We start from the raw sequence: 26,760 nt of genomic DNA, 5'->3' as shown, positions 1-26,760 counted from the left end.
GTGTATGTGGCTTGTATGATCTATATTCCTTACCGGACTGTAAGTCTTTTGGGGACAAGACACATAGCTTTTATATATCCCACAACATTCTTCAAAATGCTTTATAACAAATATTTGTTGAGCAAAGTTGTAACTATTACAGATATTATAGTTTAAAATCTTTAATATCAGTTATTCTATAATTTACTTTCTCAAGACTGCAGAAAAAAATGTATTCATGGATGCTTTTGACTTTAATATATACTATGGAAATGCACACGTTTTCAATCCAATATATAGTTTCAGATCCTAATCCTTAGCCTGTCTACAAGGTGAACTTACCAATACACTGTAGGAGCCCATTAAGTAACTACAATAGTTTTAGACATTTCAATGACACAGGAACAGGTTTCATTTAACACATTCAATAAATATTTATTAATGCAGTTCTAGGTAGTTCATATAGTTTTTAAAAGGGGGGAATATTTTTAAAAAATTGTAACTGAAAACATGGTAACAATACCAAAGTTTTGAGTTGGAATTTAGTTTACTTCCTAAGAAGTAAGCATGCTTTGCCTGTTGTCTTTGTAGAAGAAAAAATATCCATATATTACATGCTTCCTTTGCCTAAATGTATATATACACACATATATACAAAAGAAGAACAACTTCAGATAAATAATTACAAAATAAACCTTCAGGATTTAGTCATTAAGAGTTTGTCAAGATACTTTTCTATGTAATCTTTTTGAATGGAAAAGATAAGATTCAAGGTGATGCATTCTCTAAACAGCACTTTAAATGAATTTTTGTGTTTACTAAGTTAAGTACTCAAGGACCTGGTTTGAAGAGTCCAAGAGACTAAAAGTCTGCTTTTCAAGAGCATTATGATCTTCCATCAGTGGAGAGATTTTGGCATTTCTGTATTCTAATAGTTCACGATCTTTGCTTGACGTCAGTACCTCACTGTCAACTACTCCAACAGCCGCATTTTCCACCAGAATACTTGCTTGGTATGCTCCAGCTGGAAGCTCGGGTATCCCAACATAGTCATGATCTGCCACTACTGAACCGTGTAAGAGATGGAGACTATCTGAAAGAAGGAACACAAGTTTGCCTTTTAGAACTATAATTAAACCACTTTAAAATGAAATAATATAAAATAAGGAATAAAATCCCAAGTAATACAAATTAACTATCAAGATTAATTGCTGATGGGTTCTCATATCTCCTAAATAAGTACATGTAGAAGAATGAATAAAATGATATATGAATTTGACAGTTCATACATACAGAATTCAGGAGAGATCAAGGAATTAAGAGAGCCAGACTTTTTTAAAAAAAATAGGAATAATATAAAGGGATGGTTTTTTTTTTTACAAGTTAAAAAAAAATTTTATTGTGGTACAATTGACTTACAATGTTGTGTGAGTTTCAGGTGTACAGCAAAGTGAACCTGTTATATACATACACATATATCCAACTTTTTGGGGTTCTTTTCCCTATAGGCCATTACAGAGTATTCTCTTGATCTGTCTTTGGTAGGTGTAAGTGAGGGGGAAAGCACTGAGAATCATGGTATAGGTTAAAAACAAAAGTTATAAACTATATTTTTGATGTTGATGATATCCTTAATATATATCTCAAAGCATTTCTGGATGCATTTATGGGGTCCTGAAAGATACTTTAGTAAATGGAATGGTTAAATCCTTTTATTTATAACTTTAGATAATTCTTTAATCTTTATAGAATTCATATTAGGACAATAACATCAAATTGTCACACTATGAAGTGATAAACTACAATGAAGATAGAGTTCCTAGAATCAGGTTCATATAAGAGGTATGTGCAAGTAGGCAGGCTACAATTGATTAGGTTAATTAGCTTACTTAAGTCTAATTTAATATTAAAATGCTCATGAACTTTCAAGGTGTAGCTAAATCCATACTAAAATACTGACAAGGAATTTTCCTTGTCAACATTTTTTTCTATTTTCAGCAAATTTATCTTCACTATTGGGGAAAAAAATGTTTAAAATGAGGGTTAAACAGATGGCAAAGCAGCAGAATCTTTATAAACAAAGGTTAATGTAGATAAAAGAATTCTACCCTACATAGTATTTTAATTCATTACAACAAGGAACTATTCCACTGATTAGCTTCCTGGACCTGAACTACCACTGATTAGCTTCCTGGACCCCTGTCTTCTCTTTCTGGATTTTCTCCCAAAACATTAACAGAATCTCTTAAAGATTTTAATGAAGATTTTAAAGAACCCTCAAATTTGAAGTTCAACAAAGAGCAAAAGGAACATTAATAGCTCATTTAGACTAGAGATCAATGAAAGTTTCTCAGAGCAGATAAATGTGCTAATATATCCCAGGACATGATTCCACCATACTTATCCTCATACTAATGTTGGAAGGCCTGATGTTGAAGCTGAAACTCCAATACTTTGGCCACCTGATGTGAAAAGCTGACTCATTTGAAAAGACCCTGATGCTGAGAAAGAGTGAAAGCAGGAGGAGAAGGATGACAGAGGATGAGATGGTTGGATGGCATCACCAACTCAATGGACATGAGTTTGAGTAAACTCTGGGAGTTGGCAATGCACAGGGAGGCCTGGCGTGTTGCAGTCCATGGCGTCGCAAAGAGTTGGACACGACTAAGCAACTGAACTGAATATGTGAAAAGCTAATTGAATCTATTCCAACCCTGTATGTCACACATTTATGAACTTTAAATTTACAAACATCAAAAGATCAAACAAAGCTTTGTTTTTTCCTAATAAGTGGCATAAGTAGACTTGGGCTTGTATGGACATTTAGTTTTGCCCATTTACTTCTTCATCAGGGAAAGTGTACTTGGTATTTTAGTTTTGAGAGGTTTTCAAAGTTTAACTCACCAATTCTTATTAATGCAAAAGCAGTAATTACATTGAAAATGCTGTTAAGATACACATAGTTATGATGGAAATAAAAGTATGGATAATTGAAGGTGATAACAAAATGATTTTTCTATGTTAGTAGGCAAGGAAATGCTGAACCAGAGAACAATTCTGAAAGATAAAAAAAAAAAAATCATGCAACCCGTGAGACGTGCTATGCTCAATAGTAGCAGGAAAGAGGAAAACAGGATCAGTGAAGTTGAAACACCTTTAGAATGTGTTGCTAGAGGTTCAACATCAAAGTTTGCTATTAGTCTGTTAATATCAGAGAAAGCTAGGTAGTCATTTAAAAGAACTTGAAAAGTTAGGTAGGGTAAAAATGTTGCTGATAAAATTTTTCTAATAAGTCATGGAGAATTTCATAGGTTCAGGGTACAATGCCACAATGTATTAGTGACAGCAGTTACTGTAAGCATTTTAAGTATTTCCTAATTGGATCTTTGCAGAGATCTTTGATGAAGGAAGTTTTCTGTCTCAAAATGTTTTTCCATACAGATAAAGCAGGTCTACTATAGAAAGATATGTCCAGTAAACATGTACCAACAGGGAAACTATGGATAGATGCAAAGTTTTTAGAAGTTATCACTTTGATTTCCTAAAAATGCATTCAAAGACCTTGAGTGTAAGCACCTCCTAGTTACAAAGACTTTGAAACAAAAGGACTTGACCAACCTCACTTGTTTGTAAAAGACAAGAGCTTCCATATGTAAGTAACCAATATACATATCTGAACGTATACACACACTTTCTTAAGTAAGCTTTAAAGTAACTTAGTGTGACAAAACTGCAGCGAATCAGGATTATATTCAGCAAAGTCTACAAAAATTACTCTATATGCAATGGAAAACTACTCTGGAGATTTCAAGTTGCCTTTGTACAGAAAAAACAATTCTCATTCATTTGGAAAGGTCAAATATGTTTCCATCCTGCTTTGTTCTAAACCTAGTACAGCCAACAGAAATGTTCTTTAACTTCAAAAAAGATTACCAAAGATCTACCAGAAAGAGATTTTTGAGGCCTAAATGAATGCTGAAATAATACTATTTTAGATATATTGTATTATTATAAAATATATAACTAAAATTATTTTCACCTACTTTTTTTAACATGGTTACTAGAAAATTTTAAATTATATATTACATAGTTTTTTCATTATATATCTATTAGACAGTACTAATCTAGAATAATCCTGAGTTACGGAAAAAGTAAAGAACAAGATAAGTTTTAGCCCCCAAAATAAAGAGAGAGAAACAAAACCATATTAAAGGACTAGTCTACTCAGCCACATTACATGACAGAATTTACTTAATTTTTATTTTCTCATTCTATTGATTTAGTTACTAATATAAATGCTTGATGAAAGCATTATTTCAGTTTTGACCAGACTGACTGTGTAAGTCTTTAGTTTCTCAGAAGGAGAGGTATTTTCAAGACATGTCAGGAAGGTGTTATCAGCAGTTTTGACATACTTTTCCTTATTTAGTCTTAGAGTAAAAAACAAAGTGAGATAAGAATATTAACATTTCCCTAAGGAGAAAAATAAAAACCAAAACCAAGGCCTCAGAAAAGTCTCAGTGATCTGGATTAACTTATTTTTTCAAATAGAAAAAGTATAAGGTTTCAGGACAAATAATTTTCATTCTGAAATGAAGTGTCTTGACTAATCCTATACATGGTCTGATATCCAAAAACTAGTATAATGTGTTGCCATACTAGTACTTTTCTCATGATAAATAACTGTAGTTTGATACTAATTATTATAGTAGATAAACCAGTACTAACAGAGAACTGAATGACTCTTATTTTGAGATGACAGAACTGAGAGGCCAAAGGGAGGCACTGTGCAGGAACCACAGCGGGTGTTCATACTCCAGGGTGTGCAGCATGGATGTGGAGGTCAGGGAGAACAGGGCCATTTCATACAAGGGACCTGGGCACACTTGGATTTTGGTATCCACAGGGGTCCTGGAACTGATTCCCTGTGGATACCAACAGATGACTGTGCATTAACAGTAAAGTCAAGCTTTATTTAATATAGGGACTAAGCTCTGTTTTCTATTGTGAGTGCAGACCATAACTGTGTTAGGCAGAATGCTGCTGCTGCTGCTAAATCGCTTCAGTCGTGTCCGACTCTGTGTGATCCGATTGACAGCAGCCCACCAGGCTCCTCTGTCCACGGGATTCTCTAGGCGAGAATACTGGAGTGGGTTGCCATTTCCTTCTCCTGTTAGGCAGAATAGTGGACCCCTAATGGTAGCTATGTACTAATTCATGAACCTTGTGATTACGTTACCTAACATGGTAAAGAAGGATTAGGGTAGAGATGGAATTAAGGTTGCTAACCAACTGACCAATCAACCTTAAAGTAGAGAGGATATCTTGGATTATCAGGATGAGCCCAAGCACAGGTGTCCTGAAACGCAGAAGATGAAGGAAGAATAGGAGGCTGGAGTGATGTAACGTGAGGCAAGCTCTAGCCCACTGCTGGCTTTTAAGATAGGAAGAGGACCACAAGTCAAGTGATGTGAGCAGCCTCTAGAAGGTGGAAAATGCACAAAACACCCTCTTGAGCCTCCAGAAAGGAACACAGCCCTGCCATGCCTTACTGTAGCCCATTGAGATCTACACCGGATTTCTAAGTATAGAACTGAGAGACAGTAAGTGTTTTCAGCCACTAAATTTGTGGTAAATTGTTATGGCAACAATGGGAAACTTATTAAAAAATAAAAACCATTTCTCAAACTGTGAGGGGCAATCAGACCAAGGCTTTTAGGGGAGGCAGACACATACTGATCACGATAATTCCCAATCGAAACAAAATTACTCAAAATCTATGTCACATACAATAATGGGAAGTCAATAACATTCTTCCACTCAAAGGAAAACATTATGATTACAAACAGACACGATGGTATGGCATAAAATTTCTTGTTAGAATAGTCTTGAAAAGGTGCCTGGAACTGAACTAGACACACAGACACATAGGCCTGCTTAAACAGCAATGAGAAACACTGCTGACCTAGTACTGAATGTGCTCCCTCTGTTATGTTCCGGATAAGAATGGATGAGAAGCTGGCAACAGAAGCCTGTCTCTTCTGGCTGGTGAGCTTTAATGCAGTTATGACATCTCGAGGCTGGTGAAAGCCACAATGCAAATTCACAGTCCTTCCGGCTACACTATGTTCAAATTTATGTCAAAGCAATGGGGTGACTACTCAGAGGCATTATATTTACTTTAAATTTAGTTCAAAGACTTTAAAATCAGCTTTTGAGGTGAAGATTTTCAGGAAAATATGTGATACCGAAGGAAAAGATGATAGAAATCACACTTGTTTTGAATTTCTACAAATAAGAGAAACACACAAAAACAGATCAGAGTAAACAGGAACCAGACTTCAGCTGGATTAGTACTTCTTTTGATTAATAAGAAAAAACAATTTTACTCATCAATCTCAGGTTCCTTATATGTACACTAGAACTAATTTTGCAATTTCCTTTGTATTACTGAAGAATAATCTGTAGAGAATTTAAGCACAAAGCAAAACTTGTACTGCTTCTGTTTAGAAATTGCTCTATTCAGCTGGATTCTGAAATATTCAGTCATAGCGGAATGTTAGGTCTCCTTAAGAAATTCTTTGGCAAGAGCAAGGTACAAAATGGTGAAACAGATCGATCCTGATGCAGTAACATTTTAAGCAGAGATTTTGCATTAATTTAGGAAGGTTAACACATTAGAAGGAATCAAGTCCTAAACACCAAGATTGAGGGGAAAATCGGAAGAAAGGACAACCTTCACCTTATAATCTTTTGTTTCTACTTGCAAAAGGAAGAAATCATAAAGGGTAGCTTAGAACTGAGAAGGCACAAGGAATAAAAGTGCTTCTTTTAACAGAAAATGAAGGTACTGGGAGCTTTCTGAGTTGGAATGGTCCAAGATAAGTTTACTAGAGCAACTGGTTCTGTCATAAGCAGAAAGAAAGGTACTAAGAGCTTTTAACATGAGAGTTGTGACCCAGATGAGAAACAGTTGAGCAGCCTCAAGGGCTTCATATCCTAAGAAAGAGGGTTATCTATTATCATTATTTTTGTAATTATTATTTATTATTTACTTAAGCCTATTAAATAACACAGTTGTTTATACTGTTTTAAAAGGCACTAAATTATCTTTCTTGTTACTCAGATTCAAATAATTTTGAATTATTTTATCTTTCTTTACAGAAAAAACAAAAGTAACTAGCTAAGATACCAATTTATTCCCTCTCAGTTACCTACCTCAAAGAAAGTCTAGAGAGCAGATACTATAGGACAAAATAAAAGCATCAGTAAAGTAGGATTTAAACTGAAAGCCATGTCAATTAGCTCTAGTCCACGAAAGAAAGTATTAGAGAAGATCAGGATATCTTAACTGTTCAGATTCACACTGTGGAGCAAGTAGCATTGTCTAGGGTGCTGTTCACCTATTGTAATGGCGCATCATTCTCAGAACCGCTCACTCTCACCTTCCCCTGCATTTACCAGGGCCGTGATAAGATGCAACATTAAAAATCAAGCACATTTTTAAATGTCCCCTAATATATTTATCTCACAACAGAAATTCAGATGGTGTTTGTTTTGGCATTATTTATGTTAGCTACTATCATGGCATGCTAAAAGTGACAAAATATTCTGAAAGTGAAAATGATGAACATATAATTCTTCCCTCTATGAAAGATGTCCAGTGTCTTGCACATGAACGGTGGGGAGAAATGTGTGAAAAGTACACTAGAAATCAAAATAAAATCTCTTACAAACCTGACTGACAGTTTCAGAAACCATATGCTAATAAAAAAACACTCTTTGGGCTCCAACACTGTACGAAATTTTATAAAAATGAAAAGGGAAAACACAACCTAACCAAAGGCAAGGCAGGGAGGAGGAGAGATTTCTGATAATTTAACTTCTCTTTTCATTCACAGAAAGTACCAACGTGGAGAGGTGACAGACCTTTACCTTGCTCGCCCGCTTCTCTGACATAGGGCTTCAGGTGGGACATCTTGATGGGCCGCTTCAGCCTCGCCCCGGAGCTGTCCCGCAGAACAGCGCCGCCGTGCTCGGTGATGCGGTCTATGACACAGGGGCCGACCCACTCGGACCGGAAGCGGCCGTCCTTCCACCAGTTTTTTCTCTGCCTTAACACTTCATGACCCACTTTCAGATGAAATGGATTTAATGGCCTTGGTTTCTTTTTAACAATGATTTTGCTTTTATTTAGTTCATTAAAATTGTTGTTCTCCATCTGCAAGTATTAAAAAAAAAAGGATGAAAGAGCTATAGTTTCTTGAAGGCAAATACAGATAATATTATAATAAAAATATTACTTATTGAGGTGCTACTGAAAGATACGGAAGAATCCCATGTAATTTTTAAAAATAATATTTCAAAATCACTATTACCCCAACTTTATAAAGAAAATAAAGTAATATGAGAGGAAGTAACAGGTCCAAGTTAAACAACTAACTGGGAAGCAAGACCAGAGGTTTCAATTCAGCTGCGCCTTCATTCCAAAACACACGGTCCTATTAATGTCTCTCAGAATTTCATAGCTAATAAACACACTGTTTAATGAAGACATGCAGAATTCAATAGAAAAAATTTGGTTTCAGTGTATTTCATATGTATGTGTGTGTGTGTATATGTGGAAAAAACATTTTTGTATCATTTTATAGACTTTTTAATTATAGTTTTTTTCTATTAGAATCACCTGGCCCACTGAAGTTGCCTTATTCTCCATTATTTTATCAGCTTCTTTAATTGCATCTAGAATTTTGGCAAACATACTTCTATTATCACCATCCACTTCATGAATATCAGAAGATTCAGGCATGTAAGGATTTCGATTAAACATTTGAAAATATGGTGTATTTTTAGTAGGTTCCTATCAAGAAAAATAAACAACAATTTGTAATAAAACATGCAGCCAAGAGATAATCATAACTCAAAAGTACTGAATTATAAAAAGATACATACCAAGTGAGTAACATTGAAGGCGAATGAAACAGCTGACAGGTGGTCATCCCAGTTGTTTGGGTAGTCAGCACAATGTTTGGAAAGAAATGTTTTGATAGTGCTAGGTGTACTTTCAGTTGGATTAACTGTTTGGGAGGCATGAGAAATAACAATTTGCTTTGTGCCAAACAATTCACACAGTTCTCCATTGATCTGAAAAATACACAAAAACAACAGTGACTTTAAAAGTCTGTATTTTATTTTCCCCTTGATGGAAAGGTTTCAAAATAATTTAAATCTTGCCTTTTCCTTGACCATTTGTTTGCTGTGTCAGTTGCTAAGTCGTGTCCAACTCTTCTGTGATCCCATGGACCGTAGGCCCGCCAGGCTCCTCTGTCCATGGATTTCTCAGGCAAGAATACTGGAGTGGGTTGCCATTTCCCTTCTCCAGGGGATCTATCTTGCCAATCCAGGGATCAAACCTGCATTTACCGCAGGGCCTGGGAAGCCCATTCCATGAAGGGTAGTTTGGTGAAAACTGGACAATATCTAGAGACTAGATTACTGTCAGTAAAGCAAAAAAATGAGTGAGGGGCCACTATGGACTCCCACCTGTCGCAGATTCTCACTTTTCTCCCAAGATACATTTTCATACCATGTGCGACACACAATCTTCTGCTTTGTTGATTCAGGAGCTATTATCAGTTTATACATATTAGTAAAAGCTTCTTTTCATTCTTATTGGATGGAAAAAATAAACAAAAGCTCTAATATTGTCATTCCTTATTTTGCAGATGACTGCTACCTTAGTCAAGGTAGGCAAGTTACAAAACCCAATCAAGGCTCAGGGGTTCAACTCAAAAATTTTACTACTTGCTAGGACAAGGCCAGCTACAGGTCAGGGTGTCTCTCCAAAGCAACTGTCCTCTCCTAGGTACCTCAACAATCTCAGATAAGAGAAAATCCACTATCGCTTAGAGTAATACCTAAAATATTCAGTTGATTCTCCAGAGACAGAATAAGACTGGAAGAATGAAGAATTGAGCATGACGTTTTCAAAACTTTGGGCTAAAAGTGGCACACATTCATTCACTTAATTTCTCTGGCCAGATGTGTTACCTGGGTTTACTAACCTGCAAGAGGCTAGGACAGCCTATTTGGAAGGCTAGAAGAACTATAGTTATTGCTGAGCACCAATCACAAAACAACAGATGGTTATGTATATTTTAATCACTAAAAGCTATAAAAGCAACATAATGATAACACAAACTGAAAAATTAAAAAAAAATCTGTAACCTCATTACTCTTAAAAATCCCATACAATTTGTATGGTTAACCATACAAATTTTTGTTTTAGCTTCTTTACATTTATTTTTTTTTAATGTTCTAAAATTTTTTTTAATGTATTTATTTTTAATTGGAGAATAACTGCTTTACAGTGTTGTGTTAGTTTCTTCCATACATCAGCACGAATCAGCCCTAAGTATACATATGTCCTCTCCCTCTTGAACCTCCTTCCCACCTCCCACCCCCTCCCACCCCTCACGGTTGCCACAGAGCCCCGGGTAGAGCTCCCTGCACCATACAGCAAATTCCCACTGTCTGTTTTACATGTGGTAATCTGTGTGTTTCTATCAATCTGTCCCACTCTCTCCTTCGCCTGCTGTGTCTACAAGCCTGTCCTCAATGTCTCTCTCTCTACTGCTGCCCTACAAATAGGTTCGTCAATACCATTTTCCAGATTCCATATATTTTTTACATAGTTATACACACAAAATATGTATGTATAATATATGTAACAAAAACTTTCACCCAGATTTTTAATTTAACCAGAAGAGATATATGCATGTGTGTGTGTGTGTGTCTGTACGGCTCTTACTGGATCTCTGGCAAATTGTTTTATAAGAGTTAGTTTCGAGTTGCAGTACTACCAGGAATGTAGAGCTGTATTATATTTTATCTGTAGTCTACCTGATATTATCGTTATTATTACTATTTTTATTGAAATGGATAAACAACAACTGAGTTACTTACTCACTACTTTTTAGGTGGGATACTTTTTTCATATTTTTATTCCCTCTTGTGAATTACATTTGTCACTGACTCAATTTTTTGTTTGAATCTTTTATAATAAAGGCATTAACACTTTCTTGCACAAATCTGCTTTATTTTTGTTGGCCTGTTTCTTGGCCTTTATATTTTGGTTATTTTCAGTTCAGTCTGTCACTCATGCCCAATTCTTTGCGACCCTATGAATTTCAGCACACCAAGCCTCCCTGTCCATCACCAACTCCCGGAGTTCACTCAAACTCATGTCCATCGAGTCAGTGATGCCATCTAGCCATCTCATCCTCTGTCGTCCCCTTCTCCTCCTGCCCCCAATCCCTCCCAGCATCAGGGTCTTTTCCAATGTGTCAACTCTTCGCATGAGGTGGCCAAAGTATTGGAGTTTCAGCCTCAGCATCAGTCCTTCCAATGAACACCCAGGACGGGCCTCCTTTAGGATGGACTGGTTGGACCTCCTTGCAGTCCAAGGGACTTGCAAGAATCTTCTCCAACACCATAGTTCAAAAGCATCAATTCTTCGGCACTCAGCTTTCTTCACAGTCCAACTCTCGCATCCATACATGACCACTGGAAAAACCATAGCCTTGACTAGACAGCCCTTTGTTGGCAAAGTAATGTCTCTGCTTTTTATAAGCTGTCTAGTTTGGTCATAACTTTCCTTCCAAGGAGTAAGCGTCTTTTAATTTCATGGCTGCAATCACCATCTGCAGTGATTTTGGAGCCCCCCCAAAATACAGTCTGTCACTGTTTCCACTGTTTCCTCATCTATTTCCCATGAACTGATGGGACCAGATGCCATGATTTTCGTTTTCTGAATGTTGAGCTTTAAGCCAACTTTTTCACTCTCCTCCTTCACTTTCATCAACAGGCTTTTTAGTTCTTCTTCACTTTCTGCCATAAGAGTGGTGGTGTCATCTACGTATCTGAGGTTATTGATATTTCTCCCGGCAATCTTGATTCCAGCTTGTGCTTCCTCCAGCCCAGCGTTTCTCATGATGTAATCTGCATATAAGTTAAATAAGCAGGGTGACAATATACAGCCTTGACATATTCCTTTTCCTATTTGGAACCAGTCTGTTGTTCCATGTTCAGTTCTAACTGTTGCTTCCTGACCTGCATACAGATTTCTCAAGAGGCAGGTCAGGTGGTCTGGTATTCCCATCTCTTTCAGAATTTTCCACAGTTTATTGTGATCCACACAGTCAAAGGCTTTGGCATAGTCAATAAAGCAGAAATAGATGTTTTTCTGGAACTCTCTTGCATTTTCCATGATCCAGTGATGTTGGCAATTTGATCTCTGATTCCTCTGCCTTTCCTAAAACCAGCTTGAACATCTGGAAGTTCACGGTTCATGTATTGCTGAAGCCTGGCTTGGAGAATTTTGAGCATTACTTCACTAGCGTGTGAGATGAGTGCAATTGTTAGGTAGTTTGAGCATTCTTTGGCATTGTCTTTCTTTGGGACTGGAATGAAAACTGATCTTTTCCAGTCCTGTGGCCACTGCTGAGTTTTCCCAATTTGCTGGCATATTGAGTGCAGCACTTTCACAGCATCATCTTTCAGGATTTGAAATAGCTCAACTGGAATTCCATCACCTACACTAGCTTTGTTCGTAGTGATGCTTTCTAAGGCCCACTTGACTTCACATTCTAGGACGTCTGGCTGTAGGTTAGTGATCACACCATTGTGATTATGTGGGCCATGAAGATCTTTTTTGTACAGTTCTGTGTATTCTTGCCACTTCTTCTTAATATCTTCCGCTTCTGTTAGGTCCATACCATTTCTGTCCTTTATTGAGCCCATCTTTGCATGAAATGTTCCCTTGGTATCTCTAATTTTCCTGAAGAGATCTCTAGTCATTCCCATTCTGTTGTTTTCCTCTATTTCTTTGCATTGATCACTGAGGAAGGCTTTCTTATCTCTCCTTGCTATTCTTTGGAACTCTGCATTCAGATGCTTATATCTTTCCTTCTCACCTTTGCTTTTCGCTTCTCTTCTTTTCACAGCTATTTGTAAGGTCTCCTCAGACAGCCATTTTGCTTTTTTGCATTTCTTTTCCATGGGGATGGTCTTGATCCCCGTCTCCTGTACAATGTCACGAACCTCATTCCATAGTTCATCAGGCAATCTATCTATCAGATCTAGACCCTTAAATCTATTTCTCACTTCCACTGTATAATCATAAGGGATTTGATTTAGGTCATACCTGAATGGTCTAGCGGTTTTCCCTACTTTCTTCAATTTAAGCCACAGTCAGATCTCGGGCTTGTTTTTGGTAACTGTATAGAGCTTCTCCATCTTTGGCTGCAAAGAATATAATCAATCTGATTTTGATGCTGACCATCTGGTGATGTCCATGTGGAATCTTTTCTTGTGTTATTGGAAGAGGGTGTTGGCTATGACCAGTGCATTCTCTTGGTAAAACTCTATTAGCCTTTGCCCTGCTTTATTCCGTATTCCAAAGCCAAATTTGCCTGTTATTCCAGGTGTTTCTTGACTTCCTTCTTTTGCGTTCCAGTCCCCTATAATGAAAAGGACATCTTTTTTGGGTGTTAGTTCTAAAAGGTCTTGTAGGTCTTCACAGAACTGTTCAACTTCAGTTTCTTCCGTGTTACTGGTTGGGGCATAGGCTTGGATCACCGTGATATTGAATGGTTTGCCTTGGAAACGAACAGAGATCATTCTGTCGTTTTTGAGACTGCATCCAAGCGCTGCATTTTGGACTCTTTTGTTGACCATGATGGCTACTCCATTTCTTCTAAGGGATTCCTGCCTGCAATAGTAGATATAATGGTCATCCGAGTTAAATTCACTCATTCCAGTCCATTTTAGTTCGCTGATTCCTAGAATGTCGACGTTCACCCTTGCCATCTCCTATTTGACCACCTCCAATTTGCCTTGATTCATGGACCTGACATTCCAGGTTCCTATGCAATATTGCTTTTTACAGCATTGGACCTTGCTTCTATCACCAATCACATTCACAACTGGGTATTGTTTTTGCTTTGGCTCCATCCCTTCATTCTTTCTGGAGTTATTTCTCTACTGATCTCCAGTAGCATATTGGCACCTACCAATCTGGGGAGTTCCTCTTTCAGTATCCCATCATTTTGCCTTTTCATACTGTTCATGGGGTTCTCAAGGCAAGAATACTGAAGTGGTTTGCCATACCCTTCTCCAGTGGACCACATTCTGTCAGACCTCTCCACCATGACCCGTCCGTTTTGGGTGGCCCCACACGGCATGGCTTAGTTTCACTGAGTTAGACAAGGCTGAGGTCTGTGTGATCAGATTGGCTAGGTTCTGTGATTATGGTTTCAGTGTGTCTGCCCCCTGATGCCCTCTCATAACACCTACCGTCTCACTTGGGTTTCTCTTATCTTGGATGTGGGCTATCTCTTCATGGTTGGTTATTTTACCACATACAAATTTCTAATTTTTAAACAGCCCAAATTTGGTGATTTTTCCATTCATATTTATGCCTCTATTCCCTAAGCCTGGAATGTCAACTCAGTCTCTGGAGTTTTTTTTTAAGTTAATTGAATTTTTGTTTGTTTCAATTAAAAAAACCCCAAATTTTAATTTATCTGAAAATAATTTTGGTATGCAATAATCCTAAAATCATATTATAGAAATAAAGAAATAATTAAAAATTTTTATTTATGCTATTAACTAAATTAAATGTATTAAATAATCCTTCCCCAACTCTACTCTCTTGTGATACCAGCTCTATCATTTTGAACATAATTACCAAACCCTGTGCCAAAGGGCCCCCTTGGCATCTGTTGGACACTTTGGAAACTACTAGCTTAAGGTAGTTTACGGTTTCAACATTAGATTAGGTAAGACTACATTCCTCTCAATAATGATGTATCTTTATAGAACTGTTCTTTGATAGGTGTTATGATTCCCTAGTAGCTCAGACAGTAAAGAATCTGCCTGCAATCCGGGAGACCTAGGTTCAATCCCTGGGGTGGGAAGATCCCATGGAGAAGGGAATGGCAACCCATTGCAGTATTCTTGCCTGGAGAATCCCAAGAACAGAGGAGCCTGGCAGGCTATAGTCCAAGGGGTCACAAAGAGTCTTATATGACTAAGCAACTTTTGCTCTATGCTCTATGATAAAAAGCAACAATTGTATAAAAATCATTGTGAAACAGGAAATGATTACAGTGTTCAATCTGATTCCAAGGTTTGAAAAACTGAGCAGAGGTCAACACGTATATATATCCCATTAGTAACTAACTGCAGCTATTTAAGAATGAAATGAAAATAGTTTTCTTTCAATTTATGACTACTATTCTCTTAAATGGCTAAGTGATTAGGACATAAACACTAAGTTGTTTGGATCTGTGTAGAAAGAGTCTTGCCTGGATAATCTCAGGGATGGGAGAGCCTGATGGGCTGCTGTCTATGGAGTCACACAGAGTCAGACACAACTGAAGTGACTTAGCAGCAGCAGCAGCAGAAAGAGTTAACACAGCAGAACTAAGGCTGCTATCCTGTGAAAGTCCTGCTTACAAAGTTGGCCCTTGGCTGATGACTAGGAACCTGGATTCTGTGCCGGTTTCTACCATTCCCTAACCGATTAAGGGTGGCTCATGGCGCCTAAACTGTTTTACAAAGAAGGTGGTTTATGCTGAAAACTTCTTTAGAGAGTCTAGAATTTTGGGTACCAATGTGATCAGCTCCCAGTTAAAATCCCAGGCACCAAGTCTGTAATGGGCTTCCCTAGTAGACAACAATTTACATGTGTTGGTACAACTCTTCACTGGGAGAATTAACCATGTCCTGTGTGACTCCACTGGGAGAGGATGTCTTGGAAGTTTGTTCCTGGTTTTTCCTTGGACTTATCCCCATGAGCCTTTTCTCTGTTGATCTTGCTTTGTATTCTTTAATTATATAAATCTTAGGCATGAGTATGACCATCTGCAGAGTCCTCCTAGTGAATTATTAATATAAAACCTGTAGATCACCTTAGGAACCCCCTGGCCCAAGCCCTAACTATTTAATAAGTATAACTTTAGGTATTTCTTCTGGGCTTCCCTAGTGGCTCAGAGGTTAAAGCGTCTGCCTCCAATGCGGGAGACCCAGGTTCGATCCCTGGGTGGGGAAGATCCCCTGGAGAAGGAAATGGTAAACTACTCTAGTATTCTTGCCTGGAGAATCCCATGGACGGAGAAGCCTGGTAGGCTACAGTCCATGGGGTTGCAAAGAGTCGGACACGACTGAGCAACTTCACTTCTTCAAGATATCAAAGGTGCTGTGAACTTAAGACAGTCTGGTTATTTATACCAGTCTTCTGTCAATTGTAAAAATTTAATAATATACCTCTAAGTATAGTAGTTATATTCCTGTGTTAGCATTTTTGTATATATTACTGTCTGCTTGTTCTTTAAGGTTAACTTTAATCTGGATAAAAAGGCCAGGGCAATGGAAAATGCTTCCTCCTTTTTAATGCTGATAAAAAATCCATTAATTATATAAATTAATTTTGATTTGGGAAAAATTGATATTTTAATATTGAATATTCTCATTCATGAAATGATGTATAATACTTCTCCATTTAGTCAATTCTCCCTCTACATGTCAATCACAGAATTTTTAAGCTAGTAGCAAAAAAAAAGACTATTTGGTCCAATCTTATTTTAGTTTGAAGAAAACTAAAGATAAGTTTACAATTATTTAGTGGCATAGTAAATATTGATACTAAAATACTGGTCTCTTAATTTCCAGTTCAACTACTTTTGTCCTATACAATATTAAACCTTTATATCTGTAGGAATTTATCTAAACTTATTAAGTATCACATAATAAGCTGTGCACTGAAAAGTGAGTAAAATATGCTCCTAGATCTAAGTAGTTTATTTGTCTTACCTGATGAATGAATTCATCTCTTTGGTCCATTATTATTTTCTGAGGAGGCCCATATAAGAAAAATACGTTGATAATAGCTTTAGAAATTTCTGATGCTGAAACATCACAAAGAGGCAAAATCACAAGCCATTTTGTGAACAAATCTGTCATGATTATAGCATATACATGACTTCTGTTGCTTGTATGAAATGGGCCCATCAGATCAACAGTAACTATACTCCATGGATTCTCCACTTTGAGAAGGTGCTGTTTAGGTGCTAGAATAACTGTATTTTTTGCCACTTGGCAATGCTGACAAGCATATACCTATAAAATGGGCATACAATAAAGAAAAGATAGACAAGTGTTAATATATCCAATATAAAAAAAGCAGTATTATAAATCTGAACTTTGTAACGGTTGATATAGGTACTTTATTTTTTAAGGGAGAAACTTTTGGACTGTACTCAGAATAAAATGAAACCTATTCAGAATAATCAAATATTACTTGCTACTACTATTCAATGACCACATTAATGGGTTTATTCACATGGAACATAATTGTGGTTTACAATCAATAAATATTTATTAAATGATTAGATTTCAAAACACATTTGCTATAATTTTACATCAGTATGTGAGTATATAATTTCTATAAGCAAAAAAGATTTTTCTTTTAAAGATACCACTCTTATAAGTTCATTCATTCATCTACTGCAATAATATTTTTTAAAATATAACTTTATTCAAGCAATATTTTTAGATGCCAGAAATTCCTCTAGGTCCTAGGAAAAGAGTATGAACAAAATACAGCCCATGCTGTCATGGAGTTTTCATTTTAGTGAGATGAGAAGATATAAATTGACCAACTTATGGAAGGTGCCATTGTTCAACATATTTCTGGAACTCTATTTTGGAAGCTACTTTCAAATCAAGGCCTAAACAAAAATTTTAAAATGATTTTACTGAAATATAGTTACTTTTGATTAAAATTTTTATTTTCTAACTTAAACTAGTTCTCATTACAAATAACCTTACATCTAAAAATCATTTCTCAATGACAAATATTTGACAAAGATTTCAGTGAATGTTGGAAAAGGAGTGTGTAGCAGGTTCTAAAGGTGAATACAAACACTGAGGTCTTTGGAATACTTTCACAGACTCACAAATGATACTTGATTAAATTAAATATGTTAATTTTTTATGCCTGAAATGACAGTCTTTTAATGCACTATCATAAGTATTACAGGATCCTCACACATAAACCAAGCAATTTCTACCATTTGCTACAGAGAGCACACGAGTACACTAGTAGGGACCAGCTGACCTAGCAGCGAGAATCCCTGAATTTTCTATCAGAAGCAGCTGAAGGTCTGAATGGGTTATAACGTTACAAAACTCAGAATAACTTCATTATCTTCACAACTTGATTTGCTGGTTGGGGGCTTCTGTCATACTTAACATTTTCTATGTCAAGACAGTAAGGCACAAAAGATTAGAAACATACTGGGCTTGATTTATCACGAACATATTCTCTTCTCAAGAAAAGACTGTATGAATGTCACTAAAAATGTAGTGACTTATTTTTAGTCAAAGAAACTTCAGCCCCATTTAAATTCTGTCACACAAAATAGTTCAATGATGAAAATCTGTGCCTAAGATAATCTAAATATAGTAAATTCAAATATTTAAATAATGCTTTGCTCTAGTTCAAATTATATTTCAGTGATTTTAAAGAAGACTTTTGAAGGGAAATAAAACTCTTTAAATGTTCTGCACAAAAAACTACCCATATAAAAAGTACTTAATGAGAAGTGACCATACAAAAAGTACTTAATGAGAAGTCATGTCTAGAGTTAATCTGGAGCAGTAATGAATTCTGAATGTATCCTGTAAAGACATTATTCAAATATTCTAAAGACATAAGCCATACCCACTGTTTGACATCATTGGTCACGGAAGTCCAATAGTAACTGGATTCCACCAGAGTAAGGGTTCTGGATATGCCATGATGGGCTCCAGAGTCATTTTCATGGCATTCTCTTAGGACTTTCTTTTTTTCTTCTTCTGAAACAACTACCAAGCGATCCTGTTTCCTGTCTTTTCCGACATAAAACAGCTTCTTTTCTGGAATAAAAAACACCAAAATGATATCATTGCAATTTTTAGACATCTATATAGTTTTAAGATAATCACAGCTTTATCTTCAAACCATGAGGGTTTTTGTTTTGGTTAAATCTTTCTCCTTCTAAGATAGAATATTTGTGATGATGCTACCAAACAATCTGAATCATCTTCAGCTGTTATACTTACTGGATATGCAGAACTAGCTGCTATAGTTTTGTAGCTATCAAATCAAGTAGAGCTAGCTTGTTTACCAAAGCACATGGTAATATGGGAGTATAAAATCATCTTCCTATGGGAGTAATCAAACTAGAAAAACACTAACAGCAGGCACCTCCTAAAAATAGCATGAATTAGCAAATAAATTATGTACAGATAAGCAACTTCTGGAATAGCGTTTTCCAAAAGAGCATTTCATCAGAGCTGTATTTTTGTAAGCCACAACCTCTCTTAAGTTTTTTTGGATTTGAGTAGGAAATAGGGTTAGTAAAGCCAACAAAGGAGCAGAACTTTAATCTACAGGACAGTTCTGCTTTCCTTTGCAGACACCTAAAAGAGTCTATGACTGGGCAATGTAATCAGGGCATGAAGAGAACTGCCACCTCTCCAGTGTGGATGAATATTCAAACTCCAAAAGACACCATTATTAGTGTGCTTAGCTAAGAATATGCTGAGTGGAACTTTCCTTACTTGAATTAGAAAGTAAGCAACTTGAGGCCAGGAGGCTAATCTACTTCATTCATCAGTGTATTCCCAAGGCCTAAAATGTGACTAGCACATAGTAGGAACCCAGTAAACAACTGGTGCATAAATCAATAAATGAACGAATGAACAAATTCTCTTTAGTGTAAAATGTAATAGGTATGTAAGAGACATAAGAGATGCAGGTTCAATCCCTGGGTGGGAAGACTGCCTGCAGAAGGAAATGGCAACCCACTCCAGTATTCTTGCCTGGAGATTCCCATGGACACAGAAGCCTGGCGGGCTACAGTCTACGGGGTCGCAGAGCAGGACATGACCAACTCAACTTAGCATTCTTAAATTTAAGGGAGTTACTGGAAGGGATGTACGCAGGGAGAAATAAGCAGGCATTTATTTATAATCTTAGAATTTTCTTGACCTGCTTTGAGGAAAGCCTGATTCTGTACCTACAGGCAAAATTCCTGTTAATAACACCAACATTCATTTAGCCATCTGGTGACTGTACTTTTTGCTTATCCATCTCAAACTTCTCTTCCCTTTTGGAGGAGGAGGACAACGAAGGGAGAATGATCATAATCTTTCAAGATAAATATTCCACTGCCTTTCAAACATTTAATTCACTCAGGGAGATTAGGAGTTCAAAGATAAATATGAAACCATTTAACAGCAGTAAGAGGGAGGAACCACGGAAATAATGGAGTAAATAAGTTAACTTTGTCAACATTTTCATATTAGACATCAAGTCAGTTCTTCATTGAGAGGGACGTGAGTGCTTGCAAGTCCACCACTAAAGTAGGACTCACCGAGGGACAAGAGCGGTGTTAATTTAGGCAAGTGTTCTGGTTTTTTTCATGCTGTCACTTTCTGTCTATGATTTGAAATGCCCCTTTCATGGTTACTAGCCTTCAGCTGGCTTCAATGTGATTTTTATTTTGCTTTCGACTGAATGGCATTATCAATTTAAGCAACAACCAATTGCTACAGAAATTCTCAGAACTCGACAAAGAACTCCACATGGCGAAGCACCTGTATAAAGCTCTATACTAAAAATCGGGTATTTTACCTTTGAAGACAAATTTTTTTGCTGCTCTTCTTATGCCACTTCTCTCACTAGGCAGTGTAGTTGGATGATATTCACCAGTTCGTTTATAATATGCAATCTGTTTAAGATGAAGGTCACCATTTTTTCCACTACGAACCATCATGAACCTAGGTAAAAGGTATTTAAAGATACAATTTAAGTGATAAACTAATCCAGTTGCTATTTCAGTTCAGGCTTGTGTCATATTTGTGCTTATCCGTGAATTGAACTTTCCTGGAATATTATCAGTGACAAGAAATAACTGCAGTACAGAAAAGGAACAGTATGATGTATATGAACTAGAATATCCAAATGCTATTTTTGAGATACAACATGACACAATATCTTGTCTCTTTCCAAATGAAAAGAAATACTGAAAAATTTCCACATACTAGGAAAAAAGGAAATGAACAAGTATACTTCAAAAAGTTTTGCTTAAAGTTTCTTACTACACATCACTTGAAATGTTACTTATATAGGATGGTTCTGTTATGTGACATTTAAATAAATCATAAGTGATAAAAGGAAAAATGTAGTTTTATGTTACTTCTAAATATATTCATGGTCACAAAAAATCTAAATCATTTATGAAAAAGATCCATTTTTAAAACGTTCAGATGATAAATGACAAAGAAGATTTTAGCTATGCTAGATTTCATACACTATTCTGAACTACATGTGAGCTAATTTTTCTTGAACAGAAAATATTTTTGTTCTGTGTGTACTTTCTCTGTGTTATAAAGAAAAGTCTGGCTGTACTGGCCAAACAAAACTTCTCTATTTTAGACCCTAAGCATTATGAAAAACCATTACATTAAAAATAAAAACATCTTTTCTTGCGTATTTTCAGTTGAAACAAACTATTCTGTGCTGGTTATTCTGTCTGTCAGCACCCAACTGATCCAGATATATTTTTGACCTTACTCTCCCTGCTGCTGTACCCTAACAGACCTACCTTTACAGATTGCATTTACAGTTTTTTGGTTGGCCTTGTCCAGCAGGAGGTACAAGCAGTGAAATCAGGCAGCAGAAGACATCAGGATATTTACTTCCCAGGTCCTTCCTTGATTTAAGCGGCAACCCTCTACAACCACAGCTCCTTACTAGGAAGCCCATCGTGTGTGTCTCCTGCTCTCACTGGAAGTCTGTACCATTTCCCCTTCTTGAAGCTTCAGCCCTAGAGGTGGTAGTTATTTTCTGCTGTCGCTAGTCTCCAGGAGCCATGTTGCTTTCTTTGACCCTTGCCATCTGGAAAAGGAGTACGTCAAGGCTGTATATTGTCACCTTGCTTATTTAACTTATATGCAGAGTACATCATGAGAAACGCTGGACTGGAAGAAACACAAGCTGGAATCAAGATTGCCCGGAGAAATATCAATAACCTCAGATATGCAGATGACACTACTCTTATGGTAGAAAGTCAAGAGGAGCTAAAAAGCCTCTTGATGAAAGTGAAAGAGGGGAGTAAAAAAGTTGGCTTAAAGCTCAACATTCAGAAAACGAAGATCATGGCATCCGGTCCCATCACTTCATGGGAAATAGATGGGGAAATAGTGGAAACAGTGTCAGACTTTATTTTTTTTGGCTCCAAAATCACTGCAGATGGTGACTGCAGCCATGAAATTAAAAGACGCTTACTCCTTGGAAGAAAAGTTATGACCAACCTAGATAGCATATTAAAAAGCAGAGACATTACTTTGCCGACTAAGGTCTGTCTAGTAAAGGCTATGGTTTTTCCAGTGGTCATGTATGGATGTGAGAGTTGGACTGTGAAGAAGGCTGACTGGCAAAGAATTGATGCATTTAAACTGTGGTGTTGGAGAAGACTCTTGAGAGTCCCTTGGTCTGCAAGATCAACCAGTCCATTCTGAAGGAGATCAACCCTGGGATTTCTTTGGAAGGAATGATGCTAAATGAGGTACTTTGGCCACCTCATGAGAAGAGTTGACTCATTGGAAAAGACTTTGATGCTGGGAGGGATTGGGGGCAGGAGGAGAAAGGGACGACAGAGGATGAGATGGCTGGATGGCATCACTGACTCGATGGACGTGAATCTGAGTGAACTCCGGGAGTTGGTGATGGACAGGAAGGCCTGGCGTGCTGCGATTCATGGGGTCACAAAGAGTCGGACGCGACTGAGCGACTGAACTGAACTAAATTGATCGTGTATAAACAGGAGCTTTATTAAATTTTCTTTAAAATCCCACCAGAGTATACCTTCTGTTTCCCACTAGAAATGTTAACTGATGCAAAGACTTAACATTTTGAATTTTCAAAATCAATATGGACGTTTACTGACCATCAGAAAATCTAAGAATAAAGCTAAAAGAAAATATTATAATATTACTGCAGAGAGAAGGTCAGAACAAAGCAGAACAGACTAGGCCTATGAACTAGGTCTTAAATAGCCTATTAAGTCTCTTCGCCAATGAAATAGCACTTTGCACATTTAATAACCATCTTTCTGATCTTTCTTTTCACAACTCTGGAATATCAGTATGTTTCTAACATCCCTTAACCTTAGATTAGTATAAAGTGTAGGCTATTTTAAAAACAAATGTTCTACAAGGCTAATTCTCTCCTATCGTAACTAAAAAACAGGTTAATTATCTCTATAAAACAGTTTATTCTAATTAAATTCTTAATAGATAATTTTATTTTGTAATAAATGGTTACAAACAAAAATCAAACAAATGTACCTTATTACAATTTCTAAAACATCTCAAAAATAAATGGATCAGACTTTAAAACCATTTATAAAACTACAGTAAATACAACAGTGAAGTCTTGGCATAAGGTTAGACAAATAGGCCATGGAAATAGAATATAGAGTCCAGAATTAAATCCACATGTATACAGTCAATTACTTTACAACAAGGGCATTGATTCAATGGGAGAAGAGATGGTCTTTTCAATAAATGATGCTGAAGCAATTGGATATTTGTATCAGAAAAAATTAATATCAACCAGCTACCAACATCTTCTACAAAATTCCAGATAAATCATAAACCTAAATATGAAAAGTAAAGTATAAAGCTTCTGGATGAAAACATAGAAAAAGATCTTCAAAACCTTGAGAAAAGATAAAGATCTCTGAAACAGGAACAAAAAGTCCTATTCATAAAAGAAAAACATTATAACAAGTTAGATTTTATTAAAATCAAAATCTGTTCATCAAAAGACCATTAAGAAAGGGAAAAGATAATCCACTGACTGGGAGAAGACAACTTTAATATATATATATATATCTAACAAAGGACTCATACCCAGCAAATACAATGAATTATGACAAAATCAAAAGGAAAAGGATAAAAATATTAAAAAATAGGGAAATACCTTACATGAGATTTCAAAAAAAGTGAATGCCCAAAGGGATAATAAGCAAGTGAAAATGTCCTCAAACATCATTACTCCCAGGGCAATGCAAACTAAAGCCAAAATTAGTTACAACTATACACTACCAAAGAGGCTAAATTTAAAAACACAGACAGCAGGTGTTGGGAGGACACTCTCATGCATTGTTTGTGTAAGTGTAAAAGGCTACAGTCTCTTTGGAAAGCTGACAGCTTCTTCTAAAGCTAAGCATATGTCTACCCTAAGGACTTGGCAATTCTATTTTTAAGTTTATATCCTAGTGAAATGAGTGTATGACCATCAAAAGATGTGTATAAAAGTTCTCCTAGATGAAGCTGGCAACAGTAAGCGCATCAAGAGGGTCTGCCCTGTGTGCACTCAGTCCTTCCTGTAGACACTTCTGGTGTTCTCCAGCTCTGCGTTGCTCTAAATCTCAGTGCTTTTCCAACTGACTGTGGGGAAGCGCTACTCCGCAACCTCAATGCTCTTACTTTCATGTCATCCATCCTGTCTACAGCCTTTCCTCTGCCAAAGGATCCTGTAGCAAACTTCCATCCTTCATCAATTTTCAATTTAGGAAGCTGTGTGTGGTTTCAAGTAGGGAGTATAGACTGTCAGTCTACCAATCTATTTGCCTGTCATTCCAGTTTTGTATTAATTCTCCTTCACTCTTAAAAAAACTACCAACAAACAAGAAAAATCTTTTTCCTATCTTACTTTTCTAAGATACACTGACACAAGCTCTTCCAAGTCTAAAAGACAGAAGGACCTGCTTTTTCTTAGTTTACATCATTACGGTCTATATTCTATAAAATTCATCATATATTACAAATGACCCCACATTCCCCATGTGACCCCTGGGTCATTCCCCCAGTGACCCCATGTTTTCCCTTACTGGCTTTTGGGACCACCAATATTCTAAATCATCTAAAAGAAAACTTCAATAAAACATCCCAGTTTAGCCACTGAGAGCACGGTACCTGCAGGAAGATGTTTATTTTGTTTAAAATGTAAAATTCTCTGTTGCCTCCATTTCAGAGACCAGTAAAGGTTGCAAAATTTCCTAAAGGACTTTAAGGGAAAGGGGAAGAAGTCTCATCAGGCCTCTGAAAAGCCTGCAGGAGTAAAAGACCAAACTCTCACACCTCAAAGGAAGTACAGGCCTTAAAACACAGAGGTTTATACTAGGGAAGCAAGGATTCTTCAACATAAGCAAATCAATCCATGTGATTCACCACACTGAAACATAGGAGGATGTGGGTAACTGTAACTGGTAGGAGAAAACTGGCCATGAGGAAACACAAATGTTCGCAAAAAGCACAGTGATGTCTATATTTTGCCCTTATAGTTAGAAACCTCTCTGAGTTCCCACCGTTCCCCTCCCCCTTTCCCTTCTCCAGGGTGTCTTACTCCATCTGGGTTGCTGTAGCAATGGATCATGGAGAAGGAAATGGCAGCCCACTCCAGTGTCTTGCCTGGAGAATCCCAGGGGCGGGGGAGCCTGCTGGGCTGCCGTCTACGGGTCGCGTGGAGTCTGACACGACTGAAGCGACTTAGCAGCAGCAGCAGTGTATCATAGACTAGATGACTTAATAATAACAAACATTTGCTTCTCCTAGTTTCAGAGGCTGGGACGTTCAAGAACAAGTGGTCGATTCCGTCTGGTGAGAGCTTGCTTCCTGCTTCATAAATGGCATCTTTGCTACATCCTCACATGGTAGAAGGGGTTCAGGAGCTCTCGGAGTTCTCTTCTATAAAGACACTTATTCCATTCCTGAGAGGTCTACCCTCAGGATCTAATCACCTACCAAAGGCACCACCTACTAATACCATCTCATTAGGGCTTAGAACTTTAACATAGGAATTTTGGAGGGACAAAATATTCAGTATATAGTGTTGGAGGTAACTCGAGTTTCTTACTAATGGTACGCATGCGCCTCTGGTCAGTGCTCCACTTCTCAAGCCTGGGAATCAGATTAAACACTGTCACCTTCTTTCCTTCCTCCATACTGGTTTCCATGCAGTGTTTGCATTATTACCACAGCCAACATCCAAAACCCAGTTTTGCAAAGATGTGAAAGAAAGGAAAGGAGTTTGACCTGATGTTGAAACTGTGAACTAGTAGTCCACAAGGCATCTGATAGACGTTGAATATAGCTGTGTTTCCCTCGAAGGTTTAAAACACTTCATGGTACCCTGTGAAATCACTATGATGTCCTGGAAAGCCTTGGCACAGAGTTTGACAACTGTGAATTAGGCATTTAATAAGTAAACACAAACTAGACTTTTAAATTTTCAGAGATTAAGAAAAGGTTGTAGACTAACAACCTGATATTATAAGTCACTTAGAGATAAAGACTAAAAGTTTCCAGCATTTCTTTAACTGGAACTAAGGAAACCTGGCAGAAAACAAGTTAATACTAAGTTCTCTAAGTGCATAACAAAAAGCACCTATCAGGTCATTTTCTTGTATCTCTTTCCTACTGCTGCTGCTGCTGCTAAGTCGCTTCAGTCGTGACTCTGTGTGACCCCACAGATGGCAGCCCACCAAGCTCCGCCATCCCTGGGATTCTCCAGGCAAGAGCACTGGAGTGGGTTACCATTTCCTTCTCCAATCTCTTTCCTAAGCACTTCCTAAATAAAGAAAATAAGGCAGGTGGTAATTT

At 37.1% G+C, this 26,760-nt stretch overlaps 1 protein-coding gene and 1 non-coding gene across 5 annotated transcripts in view; one reads left to right on the top strand and one right to left on the bottom strand.

The window, feature by feature from the left end:
• Positions 1-212: 212 nt before the first annotated feature.
• GIN1 (gypsy retrotransposon integrase 1) overlaps positions 213-26,760 on the bottom strand; it is a 35,024-nt gene continuing 8,476 nt past the window's right edge. Inside the window, exons 3-9 of one of the 4 annotated variants that reach the window (XM_040239719.1) lie at positions 20,723-20,868; positions 18,767-18,960; positions 16,855-17,160; positions 8,932-9,123; positions 8,666-8,839; positions 7,909-8,200; positions 213-1,072 (exon numbers count right to left, since the gene is read on the bottom strand). In XM_040239719.1, coding sequence (XP_040095653.1) covers positions 798-1,072; positions 7,909-8,200; positions 8,666-8,839; positions 8,932-9,123; positions 16,855-17,160; positions 18,767-18,960; positions 20,723-20,868 — 1,579 coding nt within the window. In that variant the 3' untranslated portion in view covers positions 213-797. The remainder of the gene's footprint in view (positions 1,073-7,908; positions 8,201-8,665; positions 8,840-8,931; positions 9,124-16,854; positions 17,161-18,766; positions 18,961-20,722; positions 20,869-26,760) is intronic. The other 3 variants (XM_040239720.1, XM_040239721.1, XM_040239722.1) reach the window with 3 other exon arrangements.
• Positions 16,021-16,092, top strand: TRNAW-CCA. The gene has a single exon. It is a non-coding gene; the product is annotated as a tRNA-Trp (tRNA).

This window comes from Oryx dammah, unplaced genomic scaffold, assembly GCF_014754425.2.
Source record: "Oryx dammah isolate SB20612 unplaced genomic scaffold, SCBI_Odam_1.1 HiC_scaffold_5, whole genome shotgun sequence".
Lineage (NCBI taxonomy): Eukaryota > Metazoa > Chordata > Mammalia > Artiodactyla > Bovidae > Oryx > Oryx dammah.
The sequence above is the reverse complement of the archived record's forward strand: the minus strand, read 5'-3'. Positions and strand labels throughout refer to the sequence as shown.